This window comes from Diceros bicornis, chromosome 34 (assembly GCF_020826845.1).
Source record: "Diceros bicornis minor isolate mBicDic1 chromosome 34, mDicBic1.mat.cur, whole genome shotgun sequence".
NCBI classification, from domain to species: Eukaryota; Metazoa; Chordata; class Mammalia; order Perissodactyla; family Rhinocerotidae; genus Diceros; species Diceros bicornis.
The window spans coordinates 16,599,908-16,622,124 of record NC_080773.1 but is presented as its reverse complement, the minus strand read 5'-3'; the positions used below and the strand labels follow the sequence as shown (position 1 = coordinate 16,622,124).

The 22,217-nt window shown below is 46.6% G+C and overlaps 1 protein-coding gene and 1 pseudogene across 1 annotated transcript; both read right to left on the bottom strand.

Annotated features, from left to right (window-relative positions):
- Positions 1 to 5,299: 5,299 nt before the first annotated feature.
- On the bottom strand, positions 5,300 to 5,998 carry LOC131397996 (uncharacterized; annotated as a pseudogene).
- Positions 5,999 to 10,142: 4,144 nt separating this feature from the next.
- On the bottom strand, positions 10,143 to 20,983 carry LOC131396904 (C-X-C motif chemokine 17-like). The gene is made up of 4 exons (XM_058529403.1): positions 20,792 to 20,983; positions 13,752 to 13,831; positions 12,997 to 13,098; positions 10,143 to 10,269 (listed from the first exon to the last, which is right to left on the bottom strand). Exons 1-4 carry the CDS (start codon positions 20,872 to 20,874, stop codon positions 10,196 to 10,198), a joined length of 339 nt encoding a protein of 112 aa, XP_058385386.1. The 5' UTR covers positions 20,875 to 20,983; the 3' UTR covers positions 10,143 to 10,195.
- Between the last annotated feature and the right edge of the window lie 1,234 nt (positions 20,984 to 22,217).

The following is a 22,217-nucleotide window of genomic DNA, read 5'->3' as shown; positions in this document are numbered from 1 at the left end:
GCCCCATTTGGACATAAATCATTGAGATGCCTGTAGGACAGCTGAAATATTCTGGACACCTGTTCTATGGAAGCCTTACTTGTCCTGCCCACAAAGATGGGCTAACTTCTTTCAATCTCTCTAATCTGTTATTTCCCCAGTATTTGTTTCACTTCTAAACACCAATGCAACAGACTTATTTATAATCTCTCTGGGTTCCCAGAAGCCTGGCCTTTAACAGCAGCAATGAGGAGGTATGTTGCAGTGAAAAGAACATGATCTTTGTAGTCAGGAAGGTGTGTATTCAAATTCTGTCACAGGTGCTTTCAACCTCCGTGAAATCAGACAAACTACAAAAGCTCCCTGATCCTGGTATCCTAACACTTCCCTCAGGGCTTGATAACTGAGAGTGGCCCCGTACAGAAGAGGACCCAGCGTGACACTTGGCAGTAAACAGGCACTAAGCTAAGATCGCTTTCCCTTATTCTCTTAAGCTGAAGCTTTCTAGCAGTGGAATCAGACTGCCATCGCCTAGTTTCTCTTCTTGACTCCTCACTTCTGCTGCCATCAATGTCCCTGTCCCCAATGGCTACAGCATAAAACTCACACGTCCTCTTCTGGGTGTGCAGACCACTACATGGAGTACCCGCAATGCATTCAAGCATGCCTTCCACCAGCCCCAACAAGCATCCACTGCTCCACTCAGGCAAGTCTCTGCTCTGCCCACCTCCCCAATCCCATGTGCCATGCGCACTTCCAACTCTAGGCCTCAGGTCATGCTCCTCCCATAACCGGAAAGGTTCTCCTCATTTCTCTTGGAGGGTTCAAATCCTAAATATCCACCAGGCTGAAGTTCATATACATAACAAAGCTTACCACATGTTCAGGATTCAAATCCAAATAACACTCAGTTCCTGCCCTCCAAGAATTTAGGGTCTAGTCAAGAAAATCAGACATACTGTAAATAAATAACTTGAAGAACTGTAGGTTTTATGGACTCAGACTCAGATCACATCTAGCTTTGAGTCTCTGTTCTACCCCTCACTAGCTGTGGGCCCTGTGCCAAATTAACTTCTCCTCTTAAAAATGAATGTATTAATAGTATCTACTTCATAGAGTTGTAAAAATTAAATAAGATAATGTGTGTAAAGGGCTTAGTACAGTGTCTGGAAGACATGGAAATTGAGTACTCACAAAATGTGAGCTAAAAAGCCTGTGTGTAGCAAGGTTTAGGCACACAGGGTGTCAGTGCATCAAAGCGCACATTCATCTGCAATCTCACCGACACTGACCACTGCCGACTCTCTCTGAGACCTTAGAGGCTGACACGTGGAAACAGATGTGAAGTAGGAGATACAACTTGATTGTTTCAAAATGGAAGTCATACAAAAGTGCTCTTCTGCCTAGCTCTTCACAGCTCCCGCTGCTCTGTGAATGAGACCAGAGCTCATTTATGAGACAGAGAATGGGAATTTGGGGGTCTGTGTCTGGCCTTGTCATAGGTGAACAGGGAGCCATCTCTGTTCATCATCTTAGACTCTTATCTAAGTCATATGGGGAAGGGAGCATTCTGGCAGTAAGCCATTTCCCGAACACAGAAAGGTGGTGAGTTCCTAACCATCACTGTTCTCCAGGAGCACAGGGCGCTGTCACACTTGTACTCGTCTGTCATAGCACTTAGCCTACTTTGCAATTAAATATTTGTGTGGTTATTGACTGTTTTCCGCCTCCCTCAGTAAACTGCAAGTGCCTCCAGGGGGAATAATGTTTTGGCCAGGTTCCTATGCGCGACCCCTAGTGCTGAATCATGTAATGAATCCCCATCAAGTACCTGTGGAACGCATGAATATGTGCTTCCCAACAGCCTCAGCCAGTCCAGGTCAACAGGCATCGCTGTTTCACTGATTATCTAGGGCAACTCTGTCCACTCAAAATATAAGGCAAGCTGTATGTGCAATTTTAAGTTTTCTAGTAGCTATGTTATGGATTGAATTGTGTCCCTCCCTGCCCAAATTCATATATTGTATTCCTAACACCAGTATCTCAGAAAGTGATATGATTTGGAAATAGAGTCAATGCAGATGTAATTGGTTAAGATGACATCATTAGGTGCCCCTAAACAGTAGGACTGCTTATATAAAGGGGAAATTTGGACACAGAGACAGAGACCCAGGGAAAACCCTATGTGAAGATTGGAGTTATGCTGCCAGAAACCAAGGAACACCACGGAAGCTAGGAGAGAGGCCTGGAACAGATGTTTCCTGACAACCGACCCTGTTGACACCTTGATCTCAGATGTCCAGCCTCCAGGACTGTAAGACAATAAATTGCTATTTGTTCTAAGCCACCCAGTTTGTGGCACTTTGTTATGGCAGCCATAGCAAACTAATACCGTACACTTAAAAAGTCAAAATAAACAGATGACTTTTATTTTATTTTATCTAATATAATTTCAATATGTAACCAATATAAAATTATCAATGAGATATTTTACACTCTGTTTTTCATTCTAAGTCTTTGAAATTCAGTGTTTGTTTTACACTTCAGCCCATGTCAACTAGGACTTGTCCCATTTCAAGTGCTCAGTAGCCACATGTGGGCAGTGGCTCCCACCTTGGACAGTGATGAACTGAAGGGTCACCTGCCAGAACTCTCAGCTGCAGATTCTCACCTGGACGTGCATCTTGGGAGGATTCTCTTTGCATATTGCACAGCTGTTCTTCTTGCTCCAGTTGGGATATAAATTAATTTTATCTGACCCATGCTGCTTACCACTAGGGCCAGGACCCTACATTTGTCAGTTTCTTCACTTGTCTTTGCAAATCCATGAAGGCAAAATGCAAGGCGATATGAGAAGAACTGCATAAGTGCACCATGACCCAGAGGGTCACTGGGACAGAACTGTTGACTAGAGTCACAGGGCTCCAAGAGCACCTACTGTGCATCACGTATTGTGCTGGGTGCTTGACACAAAGAGGTGCACGCAGTCCTTACAACATCCTTATGAGGCAGGTACTCTTATTGTACCCATTTCACAGAGGAGCAACGCAAGGCTCACAGATACCGATATTTGCCCACATCACCCAGCAACTAGCGAGCGCCTGGTGCTGTAAGGAGCTAGACTGATGTGTGTGCCTCTAGAGGCTGCACTTGTCACCTTATCCTACAAGGAAAACCCCAGTGCTCAATGGTCCACTTGCCTAAAATTCAAATCCTCTTTAATTGTTTTTGTGTGTATTTCTTTGCATTCATTTAAATATCCAAAAATTAAAAACTTAATTTAAAATAAAATATATCCAATTAGAAAAATTTTATGAATAATAGGAACTGCATCTACTTTTGAACATACAATTCCTATTACTCAGAAAATAGTGTTGATTTGCTAGAGATAGAACATAATTCAAGTTGGTTGTGCTTTAAAATTCCAAAGATGTTAAAAAACGGTGGGAAAAAATGGATCCCTAGAGAGGTGTGATTTTCAGCTGCCTGAGGGTCCTGCCATCCAAGGCTGGAAATCTCCTCCACTTCCCAAGGTCCATCCAGTCTGCTCATCTCCCCACCCCAGGCTCCTAGGCCAGCCCCTGCAGGGCGGCATTACCCCCATGGGCCTCAGTTAAAAGTCTGGAAAGAATCTAGGAGGACTGGACTCCCACCTGAGGGCCCAAGCGATTTGAGTGGTGCTTTTGGGACTGAAAATCATGACATGTGGCAGGCCTTCTGAGTCACTTCCCAGGGTGCCTTTCTGGGAGAGGCTGTTTGGACAGCTAAATCCTACAATTCCTGGGACTCCAAGATGACCTGGGGGACCCGAAGTCCTGGAGTTTCCAGACATGGACCGTGGAAGCAAATCAAGGCTGTGTGGCAGGGACAAGGACAGATACGGGGCAGAACCAGGAAGGTGATCTCTGCTTCCCTGAGTGCCCAGGGCATGCCTCCTATCCTCCTCCAGGACTTCTGGTGTGGCAGGCTGTCCCTCCTGGCCACCCTGGATGGGTATGTGAGGGGCGGGCTTCACTCACCTGCCGTGGGCACCGAGTTCCTGTGAGACCTGTGCCTGCTCAGCTCCAGGAAGGAGTTGAGCCATAGGAGGTACGCTGGTGCAGGTCTCAGAAGAGCAGGGCTGTGTCCTGCCACACCAGCCCCGTCATGCCTAGCGCCTTCTTGTCTGAGTCAGAGTGGTCCTCTGTCTCCTCACCACTCTGAGTGGAATGTATGTGAGGGGCTGAGTTGGTGTCTTTTCTTTCTGGGTCCCTTCTCAACACCCAGAACTTCAGGCATCTGTGCCCCCAAGGACCCAAGAATATCTGATCGCTTCAGCAGGAACAAGGAATCTCAGATTCCTCTCCTCAGCCCCTCTTCCCTCAGACCCAGAAGCCTGGGCTGTAGCCCCTGTCCCTGCAGGACCCAGGCATCCAAGCACCCCCAGGCCCCCAGCTCTGTGGGTGGGGCCTTAGCAGCACAGGCGCTGACACACTTGGAGAGCATGCCGAGGGGCAACAGGGGGTCCATGAGGCTCAGAAGGCAGAAGGGTGAGGCTGTAGGCCGCGGCATTGTGGCAGAGTAGGCTGCTATGATGCCATCTGGCACCCGCACCCCATAGTCTGCTGCCCGAAGGGACACAGTGAAGCAGAGGTTCCCGCCTGCACTGTCCCCCATGAGGCATAGCCGCTTGCCTGTTGAGCCTGGTATGGAGCGGCCCTTGGTCAATCCTGGCAGGGAGCAACTCAAGCTCTGGGCCAGGAGCCCTGGGCTCTCAGAGGTGGGGCATGGGGGCCCCAAGGCCAAGGTCTAGCCAACTGCAATTTTAGAGACTGGTAAACTGAGGCAGGGATTTGGACCCATTTGGAGGACAGTAGTCAGAGGATCAGGCTGACTTAGGACATGGAGAGGCCTGGAGATCAGGAAGCTCTGGGGAAGCTGGGAGGCTGGCGGTCAGAAACAAGGAGGACAGGCATGTGAAAGGAGAGATCAAGGGCTCATTTCAGGAGGGAGGGGCATCTGAGGCCAGGAGATGGAAGGCCAGGGTTCAGGCTGACAGCACAGAAGGTCCACATGCCCTGTTACCTGGGGCGTAGCCCCACACTGTCCTGTGCCTCCCAAGATGCTGGAAGTGGGAGGTCAGAGGAGCTGGAAGAATGGGCTGGAGCTGGGCCAGGGCAGGAAAGCAGGGGGTGGAGAAACAGGAAGGGGAAAGAAAAGGTCAGAGGAGATGGAGAGGTGGAGGGGATGGAGCATCGGGGCTAAAGTGGGGGAGCAGGAGGCAGGAGGAAGTGGTTGAGATGGAATGTCTGGTGAGCAACGGGGCAGCGGGGGAAAGCGCTTAGGCAGAGGTGGGGGTGGGGGGCGGCCAACAGGCGGCAGAGGACTGGATGGTAGGAGATGGAAGGAGAGGCTGCGGTGAGAGACTGAGGCTTGAGCCACTAGATAGCCCACTCCCCCTGCAGTACGGGGTGGGGGCTGAAGCCGGCTGGGGCAGGAACCCGGAGTCGGCAGCAGTGAGGTGCTGGGGCTCACCGAGGAGGGCACAGCGCGTGATGGCCCAGCAGCTGGCATAGAAGCGTTCCTCCAGCGCGCGGGAGAAGGGAGCCTCGGAGGCCAGGGAGCAGCCGATGGAGAGGATGGGGTCACCCAGCTCCTGGGCCCAGCTCTTGAGGTAGGTCTCGCGGGATTTGGAGGTCTGGGCCACGAAGCCGCGCCGTGGACATGCACCATCAAGGACCGGGAGCGGGCTGCCTGCTGGGGGCGAGGCCGCAGCTCCAGGCTCCGCGGACCCTCGGACTTCGCCAGGCTGCTGAGCTCCTCACTGTCTTGGGGGTTAGTGGGGTACAGGCGGGTGAGGCTGGGGCGGCCTGCATAGGCCACCCCCCCCCCAGCGGATGTACTCAGACCTGGAGCGGGTGTGAGCAGTGAGAGGGAGGAGGGCGGCTGGGGGTGGGTCCTGGGGAGGGGGCTGCGTGTGCTTCTTTGCTTCTTACCTGCTCCTGGCTGAGGCGGGCCCTCTTTTCCTGGTGGACTCCATCAACTCCCCGAGATCCCCCAGCGGGGGCCAATTCCAGCTGCCAGGCCCCGCCCCGAGGGCCAATCGTTGCTACACTTCAAGGCCAGGCCCTACTACCATGCAATCCTGGACTCGCTCCTCTCTGGGTCCCGGCCCCTGAGCAATCCTGGCCCCGCCCCCAACAGCCGGGGCCTATGGCTTGGCCCCGCCCACCCACGCATGGAAGGGCCCAGGAGCAACAAAAATGCTGCCCTGGAGGCCAGGAAAAGCGTCCCTCGGACAGGACTAGTGGGGAGTCTCGCGGGGGGTCACTCCAGAGGGAAGCATAGATGTTCTCACGTCCTGGCGGTGAGCCTCACATTCCCACTCACCTTCCCGCGAAGGGATTCCCTACAATGCCACCTGACCTGCCAGACGGATCCGGAGAGCGGGGCAATTCAAAGGGGGAGGGGCGGAGCGGGGTGGCAGCACTGGAGGAGGAAGACCTGCTTTCTCTCTCCCACACTTTGTCTCCTAGTCCTCCTATCGCTGTTCCTTGGGGTTCTTTTCTGTGCTCTCTTACTCTCCCCGAGAATGGAATGGAGTGGGAAGGAGAAAGCTCCGTGTCTGCACACTAGCCCCACCCCAGGGCCAGCCAGCTGGGAGGTGCGGCAGTAGAGGGAGGGGTGCGTGCCTGGGAAAAGGCGGGAAACAGAGGAGGTTTGAGGCTCGCGCATGCGCACACAGTCAACTGCCTCGAGCCCTTGGCGGCCTCGTGTGGCGCGGCACCTTGGCGAGCGAGGGCGTCCCTGGAGACTGGGTTCTGGAAGCCTAGAGAAACAGCTCTTCATCGTAAGTGCCGGAAAACGCAAACGTGGGACCCTCTCTTTCCCTCCTAACCCTCCTCCCCGCCCTCCCAAAGCGGGCGACCAGCCCAGAGAGACACCCGCTCCCGTCTTCTCCTCAGCCCCGAGAGAGACGCCCAGCCCTTCCGGGAGGCACAGGCCTCGGCCGAGACCAGCGTTGCCGGCCTGCGGATCAGCGGCCCTACAGCGCCCGCAGCTTCTGGATTGGGCTGCACTGTTTTCCCTCAGGCCCCTTCAACAGGGACCCCTCATTCTGCGGATGAAACTCGGGCACCTGCCCTCTGCATGGCGGGGCTTGCGAGTCTAGAGAAGGAGGGTCGGGGCCTGAGCGGAGCTGGAGCTGCACCCCGGGGCCCACGGCCTGCTTCGGAGGAGGAGGGGGAGTGCTGGCGGCCCGCGGAGTCTTGGGCCCGTCACCCTTCGCCTCTGCTCTCCCAACTCTCCATCCAGCCGCGACCTTGCCCGGGACTTTGGCGACCCCAGCCGCTCTCCCAGGCTCTCTTTCTGGCCTGGGACACCCCGGGGTGGCAAGGGGCAGCCTGGCGGGGAGCAAGTGTCTTTCCTGGGAGCTCAGGATCCTAAGTCGACATGGAACCCCCCAGGGTAAGGGTCCACGTCAGCCTGGTGTAGCTGGTGCCTGTGGCACTGCCTGCCACAGGGCTGTGCTGGGTGGTTTGGGGACGGGTGGATGAATACTGGCAGGAGGGCAGCTTCCCCAGTTTCCTGGCCCCTAGCCCAGAGCCCCTTCCCAGTTCTCTGTGATTTCCCCCAGATCCTCCATGGGGGGGCAGCCTGGTGCAGGGGAAGATGTCCGACCCTGCCTGGGACCCTGGCTGGCTGCTCCTTAACTGCCCGGCCTCAGGTACAACCTCCTCTTCTCTAGGCCTCAGCTTCCTCATCCATCCAATGGGGCTGGGAGTCTTTGTCTGGCAGGACTGTGGAGGGATCCCCCGAGCTAACTGACATACTGGAGGTCCTTAGTACCCCTGACTGAATGAATGACCGTCCCTGGGAGGCTCCTGGTCCCCCAGGCTCAGTCTCACCTGTGTCCCGGTAGTTTCTGTGATTCTGGCTGGCTCTTCTTCCCGTGTGCTGATGTCCCACCATGTCCTGACATCACTCCATAACCAGGCTTTGCCTTGAAGGCCAGCTTCATTCCCTTGGCCATGGTCCCACCCCTCATGGCTGGTGATTGGTCCTTAGTGGAGACCTCCATCTGATTCTGAGTCTGCATCTGTGACCCACTCAAACCACCCCCCTCCAAAAAAAATGTCTTCTACTCTGGGGCCGGTTGCTGTGAGAACAGTTGGTGCAGGTCTGATAGAAATATCCAGTCCGTCAGAGATCCCTGCTGGGATTTGGCTCCCTGGGCTGGAGCTGCTTGCCGGGCTGTAGGGTCTGAGTGTCCTGGTCTCTCTTGAGGAGCAGATTCATTCTGGGAAGGTGGTCCATTTTGTGGTCCAGGTCTAGGCTGGGCTGGAGGTGTTGATCCAGCTTCTTGTTGAGCTAGAGGTGGCTCTGTCGGCCATGCCCTGGCTGGGATATGCCTCTTTCAATTCTTGTTCCTGTTGACTTCTAGATTCTATTCTTGGCTCAGGTCTCTGCTGTGCGGCAGCTTCCCGTTGAGTGAAGGTCACCCTTTGGGTGGGAGGTGATTGCTGTGGTGCAGGCTCCTGTGGGGCAAGAAATTCCTGCTGCAAAGCAGATTTTTGTTGGGTTCTAGGTTCCTGCTGGGATTCAGCTTCCTGTTGGGCAAGGGCCTCTTTCTGAGTGAGGGGTCTTTGCTGTGAAGCAGGCTCCTGTTGGGTATTGTGTCCCTGCTGAGTGTTAGATGCCTGTTGGGCTGTAGGTGCCTTTTCTGGCCCAGGCTCTGGCTGGGAGATTGGTGTCTGGTGTGGCTCAGGTTCCCAGTCAGGGCTAGATACTGACTCAGCACCTGGCTCCACTGTTGTTATTTCCCTCACAGGAGATGTTGATCTCCCAGGCTTAATCCTTCTGCCCCTGCCCCCACACCTCCTTTGTCACAGATCCCTCATTGATTGCTCATAATGGCACCTCCCTTTGGATTCCACTCCTTCCTCTTGACATGCCTGGTCTTCCTTTTTAAGGTGGTTGGAAAGTGGACCGACCACTGCTGGCTCCCACTCCTGTGCCAAGTGATGCACTTCTGTGCCTCCTGCTGTGGGAAGAGGGAGTAGGAACAGGAGGCGGCTGTGTGCCCGACACTCTCCTACCACAGGGGAGGCGCTTGTCCTCTTGTGTCATAAACAGGGCCCCACCCCACTCATCACTCAGTTAAAATGTTTTTTCTTCTAAGGCAAGCAGGGCAACTTAGTCCTCTGTTTCATCTGGGGTGACAGAAGCAAAATTCTGGATGAGTGTTCCATTTTTTTTTTCTCCCCTTCTGATGTTTGAGGAAAGGGTCCGAGGGGGAGGCAGTCTCTGTAGTGTTTTAATAATCTTTTCTTCTTTATTTATTCTTTCCAATGGTTGCCAGTTTAATTTCTTTATATTATTGCTTTGATCATTTCACTCTCATGTTAAAAAAAATGCTTTCATCCCATTTTTAGAGCTTGAAGCCCTTGTCAGTGGTGTTTGAGATCTTCCACACCAACTCTGTAGCTTTGAACTATGGTTCTGCATATATGTCTTCTGTACTGCCTTGGAAACTCATAAAGTACAATGACCATTAATGATGATGATGATAATAATCATAACGACTGAAGGCGTTCCATGTACTAGGAAACTGTCCCAGATTGTTGTTTTTTTAAAACTATATTATCTTTAATAAGACCCTGTCTGATTCATTGCGCTACCTGCTTTCTTTGCCCACCTAGCTCTTACCCCAGAAGGGTTTGTTGAATGAGTGAAAGAATAAATAGTTGGGCAGTGGAGGGAGAGAGAGTGAGGGTGGTGTGGGGAGAAGTGTGTGTAGAATCTGGGTAGGGTTAGGAGTGAACAGTGTAAAGTGGATAATCTGGATTGAGTGTGAGTTGCCAGACCCCATTTGAAAGAAATGATTTTGACCTATTACACTTAAAAATATTTATTGACTTCTGTTCACTACTTTCCTGGTTGTATTTCTGGTTGTTGAGACAAGCTGGGAAACTAGAACTTCCTGGTTTCTTCCAGGTAATTAATCTTAAGCCTGGGTAAGAGGAGGGTACAGGAAAAGACTGAGGAGAGAAGAAGGCACTAGAGGGAGTAATAATCTTGGGGAAAATGCTTTTTGAGATCTCTGGAGTGGAGAAAGAGAAGGGGGAGCTTGAGGTGGGAGAAGAGCATCCTCTCGGTGCACTCACTGCCTTCTTGACTGAGAATGTTTCATTGGGAGAGTGGGCTAAAAGCTCCTATAAAGGCAGAGCAAAGCTTGCTAGCTGACATCGTTTGAGAAATGCTGGCAGCCTCTGGAGTGCTTGTTTGACTTCCTGTGGTTCCTTTGGTGCCCTAGGGTGAAAATAAAGGGTAGAGACTAGTGTTAAAAACATTTAAAAAATTTAGCTTTTACAAGAGCTTTTAAAATTATAAAGTAAGACTCATCCAGGGGAAAAAATTAAAGTAAAAAAATATATCCAGTAAAAACTAAAAGGATGGAGCCATCCCTGATGGCCTAGTGGTTAAAGTTCAGTGCTCACCGCTTTGGCTGCCCAGGTTCACTTCCGTGTCATAGAACCATACCACCTGTCTGTCACTTGCCATGTTGTGGCAGTGGCTCACATAGAAGAACTAGAATGACTTACAACTGTTGTATATACAACCATGTACTGGGGCTTTCGGGAGGAAAAAAAAAGAAAAAGAAGTTGGCAACAAATGTTACTTCAGGGTGAATCTTTCTCTGAAAAAAAAAAACCCAGAAACCAAAAGGACGTTTTTCTACCCCAACCTCCACTCCCCATTCTCCAGAGCTAACTACTGTTAATAGTTTGCTGCATCCACATCTTTTTGTATGTAAACATAGTAGTTCGCTTTAAAACGCAAAAATGAGATTATGCTACACATATTCTTTGCTCTGCACCTTAAATCTTGTATTCAAAATATTATACATCTATAGAGGTCCATAAAAACTTATATGTGCGGTTCAATAAATAGTTATAAAGCAGATATTCATGAAACAACTACCCAAGCCTAGAAATAGGATATTGCCAGCACCGCCCCTCCTTTCTGATCACTATTCTTTCTCTCCCCCTCACAGAGGTAATCCTGGCTCTTATAGTAAGCATTTACTTTCTTTTATTTATTGTTTACCACTTACTTATGTATTTCTAAATAATTTAGTTTAATTTTGCCTGTTTTTGAACTTTATGAAATCATACTATGGCTATTCTCTCATGTCTTGTTTTTTTTTTCTCAACATTATATTTATAAGATTCATTTACATTGTTCAGTGTTTATTAAATCTCCCTGCAATGTAATATTTGAATGCACCACCATTTATTCATTCATTGATCAGTTTTCAGTTTGGGGTAGTTATGAGCAATGCTGCTATGAAATTTTTGTACGTGTCTCCCGGTGTATATAAGCCTGCATTCCTTTTGAGTGTATACCTAAGAGTAGCATTTCTTGGTCATGGAGCTTAAACTTTCATAGATAACTGCCAGCACTTTTTCAAAGTTATTTACCAGTTTACACTCGCATTAGCAGGATATGAGAGTTTCTCTGTCCTACTCTTTGCCAACACTTGGTATTGCCAAAGTTTAAAATTTTTGCCAATCTGATGATGTATAGTGATATCTGTTTTGTTTTAATTCTCATTTTCTCACTTACTGGTAAGGTTGAGTGCCATTTCATATGTTGATTAGCTATTTGGATTTCCTTGTCTCCGCATTGCCTATTCAAGTCTTTTGACTGTTTGTCTGTTGTGTTGTCTGCCTTCCTTTCACTGATCTATAGGAATTCTTTGAATATTCTCAATATTAATCCTTTGTCAATTATATATGTTGCAGATATCATCTCCTACTTTTAGATTATTTTATTCTTTTGTTGACCAAAATTTCTTAATTTCAATGAAGTCAGATTTGTTAATCTTTTCCTTTATGGCTTTTACTTTTTATATCTTGTTTAAGAAGTCCTTTTGTATCACAAGGTCATGAATATATTCTCCTATATTCCCTTATAAATTTATCTTTCAAATTTAGATCTTTAATCCACCTGAAATTTATTTTCGTGAAGAGTGTGAAGTAGGGGTCTCTGTATCTTTTTTTCACTTGATGTATTGTTGATATCTTTCTGGTCAACACATAATGATTTACCTCATTGTTTTTGACAACTAAAGAATTGCCCAATTTATTTTTATGAACATTTTTTATTTCTGTTTATTTGTTAATACAAATACTACTATAATTAACATTCTTGTACGTATATCTGTGAGTATGCATGCTAGTATTCTGTACTAGAGATTCCTTTTCTTTGTTTTTTGGTGAGGAAGATCAGCCTTGAGCTAACATCCATGCCAATCCTCCTCTTTTTGCTGAGAAAGACTGGTGCTGGGCTAACATCTGTGCCCATCTTCCTCCACTTTATATGGGATGCCGCCACAGCTTGGCATGACAAGCGGTGCGTCGGTGTGCCTCCGGGAGCTGAACCCGGGCCACCAGCAGCGGAGCCCGCGCACTTAACCGGTATGCCACGGGGCCGACCCTTAGAGATTTCTTGAAGTGAGATTACTGGGTTAAAAGGCACACACATTTAAATTTTTGATATGTACTACTAACTTGTATTTTAATTCCGTCGACAGTGATAAGGATCCTGGTTTATCCCTTTCTTAATAATATCATAATATCATTGAGTTTAACATTTGCCAATTTGCTTTTTCATATGACATTTGAAAACTGCTGGCCTAGGGAGAAATCAAATTCTGCTTGACAATGACACTGGTGACATCTTCAGAGATCAATGACCGGGTCCCCAACAGCCCCATCTCCCTCCACTTTGTTAAGCAATGGGGCTCTAAAATCTACGAATTTGGTTAACCCTTTCTGATATTAGGAGAATTGTGTCCTGCTTTTCTTCCTCTTCCTATTTCCCCAGGAGTGGACATTGAGTAGAAAAGGCTGAGATGTGTGCTTCTCCTGGTCTTCATTTCACTTCTCTTGTCTGTTCTCAACCCCTGCTTCATCTCTGGTTGATTCCACAGAGGGACTCTGGTTTAAGGAAGGTCATTCTTTTGAAATATACTGGTTTTCTTCACATTGCCCTTGAAATGATCACAGGGACACTGATTCTTTGGGAGGCCAGGCACTGTCATGAGTTTTCTTTTAGGGGCTCTCAGGAACCAATCTGAAATAATGGCATTGCTCTTAGGCAGGAAGGTTAATATGTTTGAGAGTAGAGAGTATGGCAGGGCTTTACTTGCCATCTTTCTTGCCTTTCAGTTCTTTTTTCCTACTTTAGTGAGATAGGGAAAAGGGGCAACAGAAAGCAGTGGAGGTATCCAGTTATATGAGTACCAGGACTTCTGAGTTGTTTTGCCTGAGCTGTGTTGGCAAGAATTTAGTGGCAGGTTTGGAGGGGGCATCAGGATATCATTAGAGAGACCAAAACATCAGGAATAAGATGTAGATGTCTACCGTTTAGTTGTTGCTTTACCTTTGGAAAGTCATTTTGCCTCTCCGGTTTCAGTCTCACATGTGAGTAAAAAAGGTGGAGAATAAGATCCGGGAAGCTTTTGGAAGGCAGCCCTGAGTTCTTGGAGAAAAGGGTCAGGGGGAGGGGACAGCCAGAGATCTAGCCAGCTCTCCCCTGGACCTTGGAGGAGTCCAGCTCTTGCCTGAGACTCAGGAAGAAAACAAGCATTGGTGCTTGTTGTGGCTGATGGAGAGGGGAAGGGGTGAGGTCAGCTCAGATGACATCTGCACTGGTCTCAGAGGGACTCAAGGGAGAGTGTTGGGATCATGATGGTGCATTGCTGTTGTTGACGCTAAGTTACTGACCTTTGCACTCACAATCTTGGCCACCTGCCTGGAGCCACCTCCCAAAAGCCTGGCATTGGTCCCTATGGCTCTTGTGACCCCTGTCAGAAGGAAACAGGTTACTTGGAGGCACTGGAAAGGGAAGGGAGCAACAGAAATGGCCCCCCAGCATTGTGTTGTCTATGTCAGTGAAGTTCCATTTCTCTTCATTTTTTGCTCGGGGATCTGGGGATCTCTTGCAGAGAGGAGTATTTTAAATGGATAAGAAATTGAGGTTTAAAATCTGGCCTAGAGAAAAGCTTAGCTGGAGGTAGGTGGAGACAATGGCTTCTGGATGGAAGAGAGGACAAAAGGTGGGGGTCAATCAAGACCTTACTCCCCACCCCCCCAACACGCACATTAGAATCCTCATGACTTAAAGGAATGAGAGCAAGGGGTAGATTATCCCATAAACCAGTCAGGGTCTTCACCTGACCTCCACATTTGCTGTATTTGAATCCATAATCCCAGTTCAAGTATAAGAGGATGGTATTTACTTTTGTTCCTCTGGAACAAATCCATTCCTCTTTTGGCCTCTATTCAAGTCTGTCTTATCACCTGATGCTGTCTTATTCTCCTTTTGGGATACCTAAAATATTTTTATGACAATCAATGATGATGGTTTATAGACTTGAGATTCTGGAGCTAGAATTGGGCCCAGATGATGCTTCCTCTTTATAGTAGTTTCTGATATTTCCTGTCAGCCTACACATGGTTCCTCTTCTATTATTGCACAGTTATACTTATAGTTTGTTGTTTGAGATCTGTGTGGACTGACTTGTTTCCCCCCAAATTCCTCCTGAAGCCCTAACTCCTAATACCTCAGAATGACTGTATTTGGATATAGGGAATTTAAAGAGGTGATTGAGTTAAAATGAGGCCATTATGGTGGGCCCTGATCCAATCTGACTGGAGTCCTTATAAGAAGAAGAGATTTGGAGACACAAAGAGACATCAGGGACACCAGGGACATAGGTTCTCAGAGAAAAGATCATGTGAGGGTATGGCAAGTAGGTAGTCATCTGCAAGCCAAGGAGAGAGGCCTCAGAAGAAACCAAATGGCCGACACCTTGATCTTGGACATCTGGCCTCAAGAACTGTGAGAAAACAAAATTTCTGCTGTTTAAGCCACTCAATCTGTAGTATTTTGTTATGGCAGCCTTGGCGAACTAAAAATGTTTCTCCCTTATTAGATTCTGAATCAGTGGCTCAGTAGTCATTCAGCTACATGGTTCCTGACCCATGGTAGGCACTTGGTAAATGTTTGTTTAGTAAGCAGACGGACAAGTGATCTAGAGAGGGCCCTCAGAGATCATCTGGTTCAATCCAGGTCTCCTATTTTCCAGACTTGTGCCCTTTCTGCCACACAGATGGAGGGTGTTGCATCATTTCCCCAAGTGCTAGTTTCCAAATGTTCTCATGGGCCTTTTGAGTGCTGTTAAAGTAATTAAACAGGCATACATAGCCCCTCTCATCCCAACTGTTATAATAGTTCACTCTCACCTAACCTCAACTGCTAGTTCCAGAGGAAAGCCACAGAAGATTAGAGCCAGAAGGAATCTTGGACATTATTTAGTTGAATCCCCTCATTGAGAAGTTTTTGTTCACTCTAAATGTAATGTAATTATGTTAGAGAAAATATGGGAAGTACAAATAAAGAAATCTTTACTGTTACCAACAGTTGGTATTTTGGCGTATTTCCTGCATATGATTTTCTCTGTATAGTGATAACCATGGCGTGTGAACAAATTTCTTTTTGTTCACTTTATCAGCTTGTTGCTTTGTTGTCTTTGTAACATTTTTAATGACTGCATAACACTCCCAACAAGTAAATGTGCTTTACATTGTTCCATTGCTGAATAATTAGATTGTTTTATTTCTGGGTATTGATAAATTTCTTTGTCCTTATAACTGTTTTCCAAATGTTGGATTAATTGTCTTGGTCAAGATTCCCAGAGTGGAATTAGTGGGTCAAAAGATAAGAACAGCTTTGTGTTGCTTGATATCATTACTAAATTGCATTTAAGGGTTCTACTAATTAACTAAATCACTATCTCTTTTTTTTTCAGATGAGGAAACTGAGGCCCAGAGAGAGCAAATGAAATGCCCAAGTTCCCAAAGGTGATGGTGACACATCTGAAGCTAAAGCCCAGGTCCAAGATTCTTAGTCTGTTTTTCTTTCTGCAGCTCTGATAACCCTAATTTCCTGGTGTTACTGACAATGAAGCTGCACGTTACTATAGTCTAATGTCTCCCAGCCCTCGGACACGTAAGGACCACCTTTATGATTTTTGCTATAGCTTGTACCATTTCTACTGTTATTTACTTCGTACCTTTTCTTTAAATAAATTTAATTTACAAAACAGGCTCATCCTATGCAATATTATCTGTGAGATTATGGGTTTGATATATGCTTAGATTTTTTCCTAACATGCATTCTAATAAACATATAACTATTAAAGTAAAAGCTAATGTGTGTTCTCCTTAAAATCAAATGTGAAAGTACTCATACGGTGGAATAAGCGTGAACTTTATACCCAGACAGACCTGGCTCAACTACTTGTTCTGTCACTTAACTCTGTAGTCTTGGACAAGTCACTTAGCTGCTTTGGTCTTTGGTCCTCTGATTTGTAAAATGAGGATAATGGTATCCACCTTGTAGAGTTAGGAATACATGAGCTACTGTGGGTGTCCAGTGCTCAGTGCCCAAGTAGCTGTTCAGTACATGATGGTTATTATGGTTATTTTTGTGGATTTCTAGTTTTTTCCCGGAGAGAGAGTCTATGCTAGAATGTTAGGCTTGTTGCTTTCTGCTGATGTGTTTGTGTAAAGAAGTTACTTCTACTTATTAGGACTTGTGGTAGATCTGTCGTTATTTTGACTTCTCAGTTTCACTACGTATTAGTTTGTGATTTTGGATAAGTTGCTTAACTTTTCTATGCCTCATTTACCTGATTTGTCAAATGGGGCTAGTAATAGCACATTAATGTGTGTATGCATGTATCCGTTTCCTAGCTCTATCCACTAGAGGGCCTAGAAACAATAGCACCTAGTAGCAATGGGCAATACCTAGTGCTATGGTCTGTGAATACGGTTCTCTCATGAAAGGAACCAGTGGTCTTTGAAGAATGGCTATCCCAGGGCTAAGGCAGGAAATTTCGTACAAGATGAGCCTGGAACATCTTGTGGTGTCAGAAAGTCAGGAACTGCTAAATAAATGATATGTGAAAGTGACAAAAAAGCCACGTTGAAAGAGCTCTCAATGGCCCATTTTGGGACAATTTGAGCAACATAATAAATAATGATAGTAATGGATTATAATTCACAAATATTCATGAGTCTTTTCTTATGTAAATAAATAATTGAAGAAATAAATAAATGGGAGAGAAGGAGCAGCTCTTTCTTAGAGTAAAATCCCAACTAATACACATAGAAGGAATGATGGAAATAGAAAATCACCATTTGGCTAATACTATAGTAAAACTTGTTGTAGGCAAGAATCATGAATGGACTTCAAAAATTAATGGGCAAATGTGTGCTGAGAAGAAACAGGCTATTTGCATAGTCTCAGAGTACCTCTCCACAAGACACTTATTAATTGCAATGGGAAAAACAGTAACTTTACAGTAGAGAACCCTGGCAGACGGCACCTTGACCAAGTATTCAAAGTTAACGTCACTGATAATGAGAGTTATGGATATCATGGGCCTTATGGTGTGATGCACTGAGAAGGCACATGTCACTTGTGGAGTTGTTTTGCCAAAAATGCGTAATCTGAACTTGAGGAAGTATCAGAGAAACTCAAACTGAGGGATGTTCTAGAAAATAACTGACCGGTACTCTTCACAAGTGTCAAGGTCATGAAAAACAAAGAAGGCTGAAAAACTACCCCAGATTGGAGGAGACCAAGGAGACTGATAACTTTATTGAGTGTAGGATCCTGGGTTGGATTCTAGACCAGAAAAAGGACATTAATGGGATGATTAGCAAAATTTGAATACTTGTACATTAGTTAATAGTATTGTAACCATGCTCATTTCTTGGTTTTGGTAATCATATTATGGTTGTGTAAGATATTGTTTGATAAAAATTGAATGAAGGATATATTGGAAGTCTGATTACTTTTACAACACTTTTTAAGTCTGAAAAATGAAAAGTTAAAAATTAAAAAATAGGGCCGGCTCCGTGGCTTAGCAGTTAAGTGCACCCGCTTCGCTACTGGCGGCCCAGGTTCGGACCCCGGGCGCGCACCGACGCACTGCTTGTCCGGCCATGCTGAGGCCGTGTCCCATGTGCAGCAACTAGAAGGATGTGCAACAATGACATACAACTATCTACTGGGGCTTTGGGGAAAAAAAAAGAGGAGGATTGGCAATAGATGTTATCTCAGGGCCGGTCTTCCTTAGCAAAAAGAGGAGGATTAGCACGGATGTTAGCTCAGGGCTGATCTTCCTTACAAAAAAAAAAAAAATTAAAAAATACATTAGATTTCTGCGAGGACAGAGTGAGGTAATGTGCCTGAAGTGCTTAGAATAATGCCAGCCCCATAGGATAGCTTAACATATGTAGGCTATTATTATAAGTAATTTTATAATTCATCAGTAATATTATAAGTAAGGAGTACTATATTATTATAAGTAATTTATTTCCTAAGATTCTCATACATTCTCATCCATTTTTCCCCTCTCTCCTGTGAAAAGCATATTGAGCATGAATGTAGTTATTTAAAGAGATAAATTTAGATCACATTTTGGGGCCAGCCTGGTGGCGTAGTGGTGAAGTTCGCACGCTCTGCTTGGGCGGCCTGGGGTTTGCAGGTTCGTATCCCGGACGCGGATGTACGCACAGCTTATCAAGCCACGCTGTGGCAGCGTCTCACATATAAAGTAGAGGAAGGTGGGCAGGATGTTAGCCCAGGGCCACTCTACCTCAGTAAAAAAAGAGGAGGATTGGCAATGGATGTTAGCTCAGGGCTAATCTTCCTCACCAAAAAAAAAAAAAAAAAGAAAATCACATTTTGTTTTTAGGGAGTAGGTAGAGGCTGTCATTTCCTCTAGCCAGACTTTGTGTTGCAGGAATTGAGCCGGCACCTCGGATCCCATGTGGTTTGTAATCGCGCCACCTGGCGGCCGAGCGAGCTTTCCCCAGTCTATTGTCCTCATGCTCTAGGAGCTACTTAGAAACTCTACTTAGTGCATTTAGAAGCTTTACTAAGTGCACATTATAGATCATTTAATCATCGTAACAGTTCTATGTGCTAAGTGGTATTTTATTAATTTTAAGTTGATAAGACTGAGGCTCTGAAAAGCTAAGCAACTTGTCCAGGGTTGCAAAGTAAGAGGAGGAGCCAGGATTTGGATCTAGGTTCCCCTGACTTCAAGGCTGAGTCTAAAGATCTAGGTAATTCTAAACGTGTAGCCAGGTTTGAGAACTATTGATAGAGACCAGTGGTTCTCAACAGGGGAGTGGTTCCCCCTCCAGGAGATTTTTCTCTCTCCTAACGGGGGTTGGGGGGTTGTGGAGAAGCTGCTCTTGGTATCCAGTGGGTAGAGGCCATGCATATGCTGGTAAATATCTTACATTGCACAGAACGGCACCCTACAACAAAGAATTATCCAGCCCCACATGTCAGTAGAGCTGCTATCAATCCTGGGTGTAGAGTTTTCCAAGAACAACGTTTTCAACTTAGAAACCTGAGGTTATTTTCTTTCACATAGCAAATATTTACTGAGTGCTGTGCTAGATAGTGTGAGGGATATGGAAATGATACACCAGATTGTGCCACCAAGGAGACTACAGTGTAGAAGGGCAGGGGATGGAGGTAGGAGAGGCACAGCAACACCTTCACTATAAGGCACAATATGATAAGTGCAGAGAGACAGTCCAGTTAGGGCTAAGAATGTCCGCAGGAGGGAGAGCTCATATCTGGTCGTGGGAGGAAGCAAGGGAGGCTGTGGGGAAGAGGTGGTTTTGAGCTGGGTGTGTGAACAAAGTAGAGCTGGTGGGAAAGCAGAAGACCTGTTCAGGGAAGAGCCAACAGTCTGGTTTAGGTGAAGCGTAGAGCATTGGTTAGTGAGAGGAGGGGTGGACTGGAAAGGCAGAATGTGGTTAGAGCTAGGAATCCAGCTGAGGACTCTAGCCTCGTTGTCTGTCATAGTGATGGAGAAAAGCCTTCCTTTCCAGAAGGGTGGGCTAGGCCCTAGGGCTTTGGGGCCCAGCAGCTTCCAGAGAGCTGTCTCTACAAGGGAGGGGAGGTTTGATATTGGGGTGGAGAATGGTGAACCTGATTTTAAGCATTGAGCTGATATGAGTATGTAACAAAGCTATTTCACCTCAAAGTAGCCCTTGAGGAGATGGTTCTGTTGAGGAGAAACATACGTGGTGATGAACTGTCTTCTGCATGGTTGTTTTGCTAAGGGCTGGGCCACTTGAGCTGCAGTGAAACTGGAGCCCATTCGGAACCCCTAAACAAGGGTCTGCTTCCCAAAAGGTGAGCTGTTACAACTGAGCTTGGTGTGGCTAAAGCTTCCAATATGGATACCATCTGGTGACAGGATTTTTATGGTTTGTTACTTCATCATTAAATAGCATTAAAAATTGTTGATGGCATGTCTGGTGCACTATAAAGAATATAAGCAAGGACTTCCTTATCTTCTACAATTGCCTTCAACACCTTTATACCACTACCACCAAGGTTGGCCTTGAGGAAATTCATTACTTTTCTGGAAAAGCGGTTGGAGGGAAGATAAGGGAGCACGTCTTTGTTGAGCCAGTATTTTATTTTACTTTTTTGTTTTCTTGCCAGCTACAGTTTCAGACATTTTCATATACACTATCTCATTTAACTCTCACAACACTCTTTGATGTAAGTACAGTTTTCTCCTTTTTCTGAATGAGGAAACAGGCACTGCAATAGGCTAATGTGCCCCAAATCCCTGTAGCTAAAAGGGGCTACATTTTAATCCATGTGTTTTTGCATGTTTTCTCCCGCCTTGTTCCCCTTTATAGAAAATGAATCTTACTTACCTGGGTTTGGGCTGCTAGAGACCACAGACATCAGCATTATTGGCAGTAACAGAAGGAGGGAAGAGATTAGAACTTTCATGGTGACTGTTGGTGCTGCTCTAAGTTGCTTGAAGACTGTGTGGAAGGTTCCCAGTTCGAGGCTGCCCACTTCTTGACATGGCTCAGGCCTCGGTACTTGGCTTGGTGGTCTGTGCTGTAATCCCAGGCCAGTGTTCCCATTAGAGGAGAGAACAGTGAAGTGACGCTGGCCTTGTTAGGTAACAGGTTGGACCATGTGCTTTACAGGAATCTGGGAGGTGAAACTGACCAAACAACAGAAATGAAACATTCTTAAGAACATAAGAAGGTGACTGATAAGCTGGCAGCGACACTTGTTTCCTCCCCTCCTCCTTCCCCCCCCTACCCCGCAATGTGTTGTGATTTCTTCCCCAGATCTTTTTGCTCAGTTGAGTTTCCTTATAACGTTTAGTGACACTGTCTAGCTTATTATCGGCAGGAAAGTGAGTATAAGTCTTGACAGAAGAGAGGATGACATGGTTTATTTCTCCTCTCTGTCCTTCCCGCTCCCATCTTGGCACGATATTGGCTATAGTAGTGTTGTTGTTTGGGAAGTGGCCCTGTCCTCACTCTGTTGACAGTTTCCTCCAATTCTGTGGCCACATGAGGTGGGAAGCAGAGACGATCAAGTAGGAGAGGCTATTCTCTCTTGCCCCAAACACTGCCCTGGAGCAGTGGGTCACATCAGGCCTCCTTGTTGTTCGTCAGGAAGGTGGCTGTGTCTTAGTTGCTCCAGCCTAAAGGACAGGGAACTGGATTGATGGAGGACCCCCAGGGCTTCAGGTCCAAGAAATGGAATTTGAGAAACAGGAACCACAGGGTGGAAGGTGCCCTTTAGAGTGTTTGCCCAGGCTTCTGGGGCTCTTGGGTCCAGACCTTGTTTGGAAACAGCCCAGGGCAAAAGAAGGAGGTAATATGATTCGGAGTGAACATTAAGGTTACAGAACATCAGTACTTACTAAACCTGACTCCTAGTCCAGAGACTTTAGGAATAGGAAACGTGCCCAAAGGAAGAGGAGAGGTGGGCATGAGTGCTCGGTGATATTTGTGGGGAGTGAGGGGACGGTTAACAAGGAAGTCCTCCCTGGTAGCCTGCAGGCAGGAGTGAGAACAGGTGGTGTGACTTTATTTCACCTAAGCGGGGGAAGAGGCAAGCATGAGTCACCCCTTTTTTGATTTTTGTTTAATCCTTCTTACTCTCTCACTTTTCAGATTATCTCTGCTTGTTGACTCATTAGAGAGGTGATTGTAGACTTTGTTACACAAGGTTTATAAAGCACTGCAGGGGGCCAGGCACTGTGTTTGGCAGTGGAGATTGTCCTTGCGTTGAAGGCTTGGGCTTGGTCTGAGCTTGGTCGGATACAA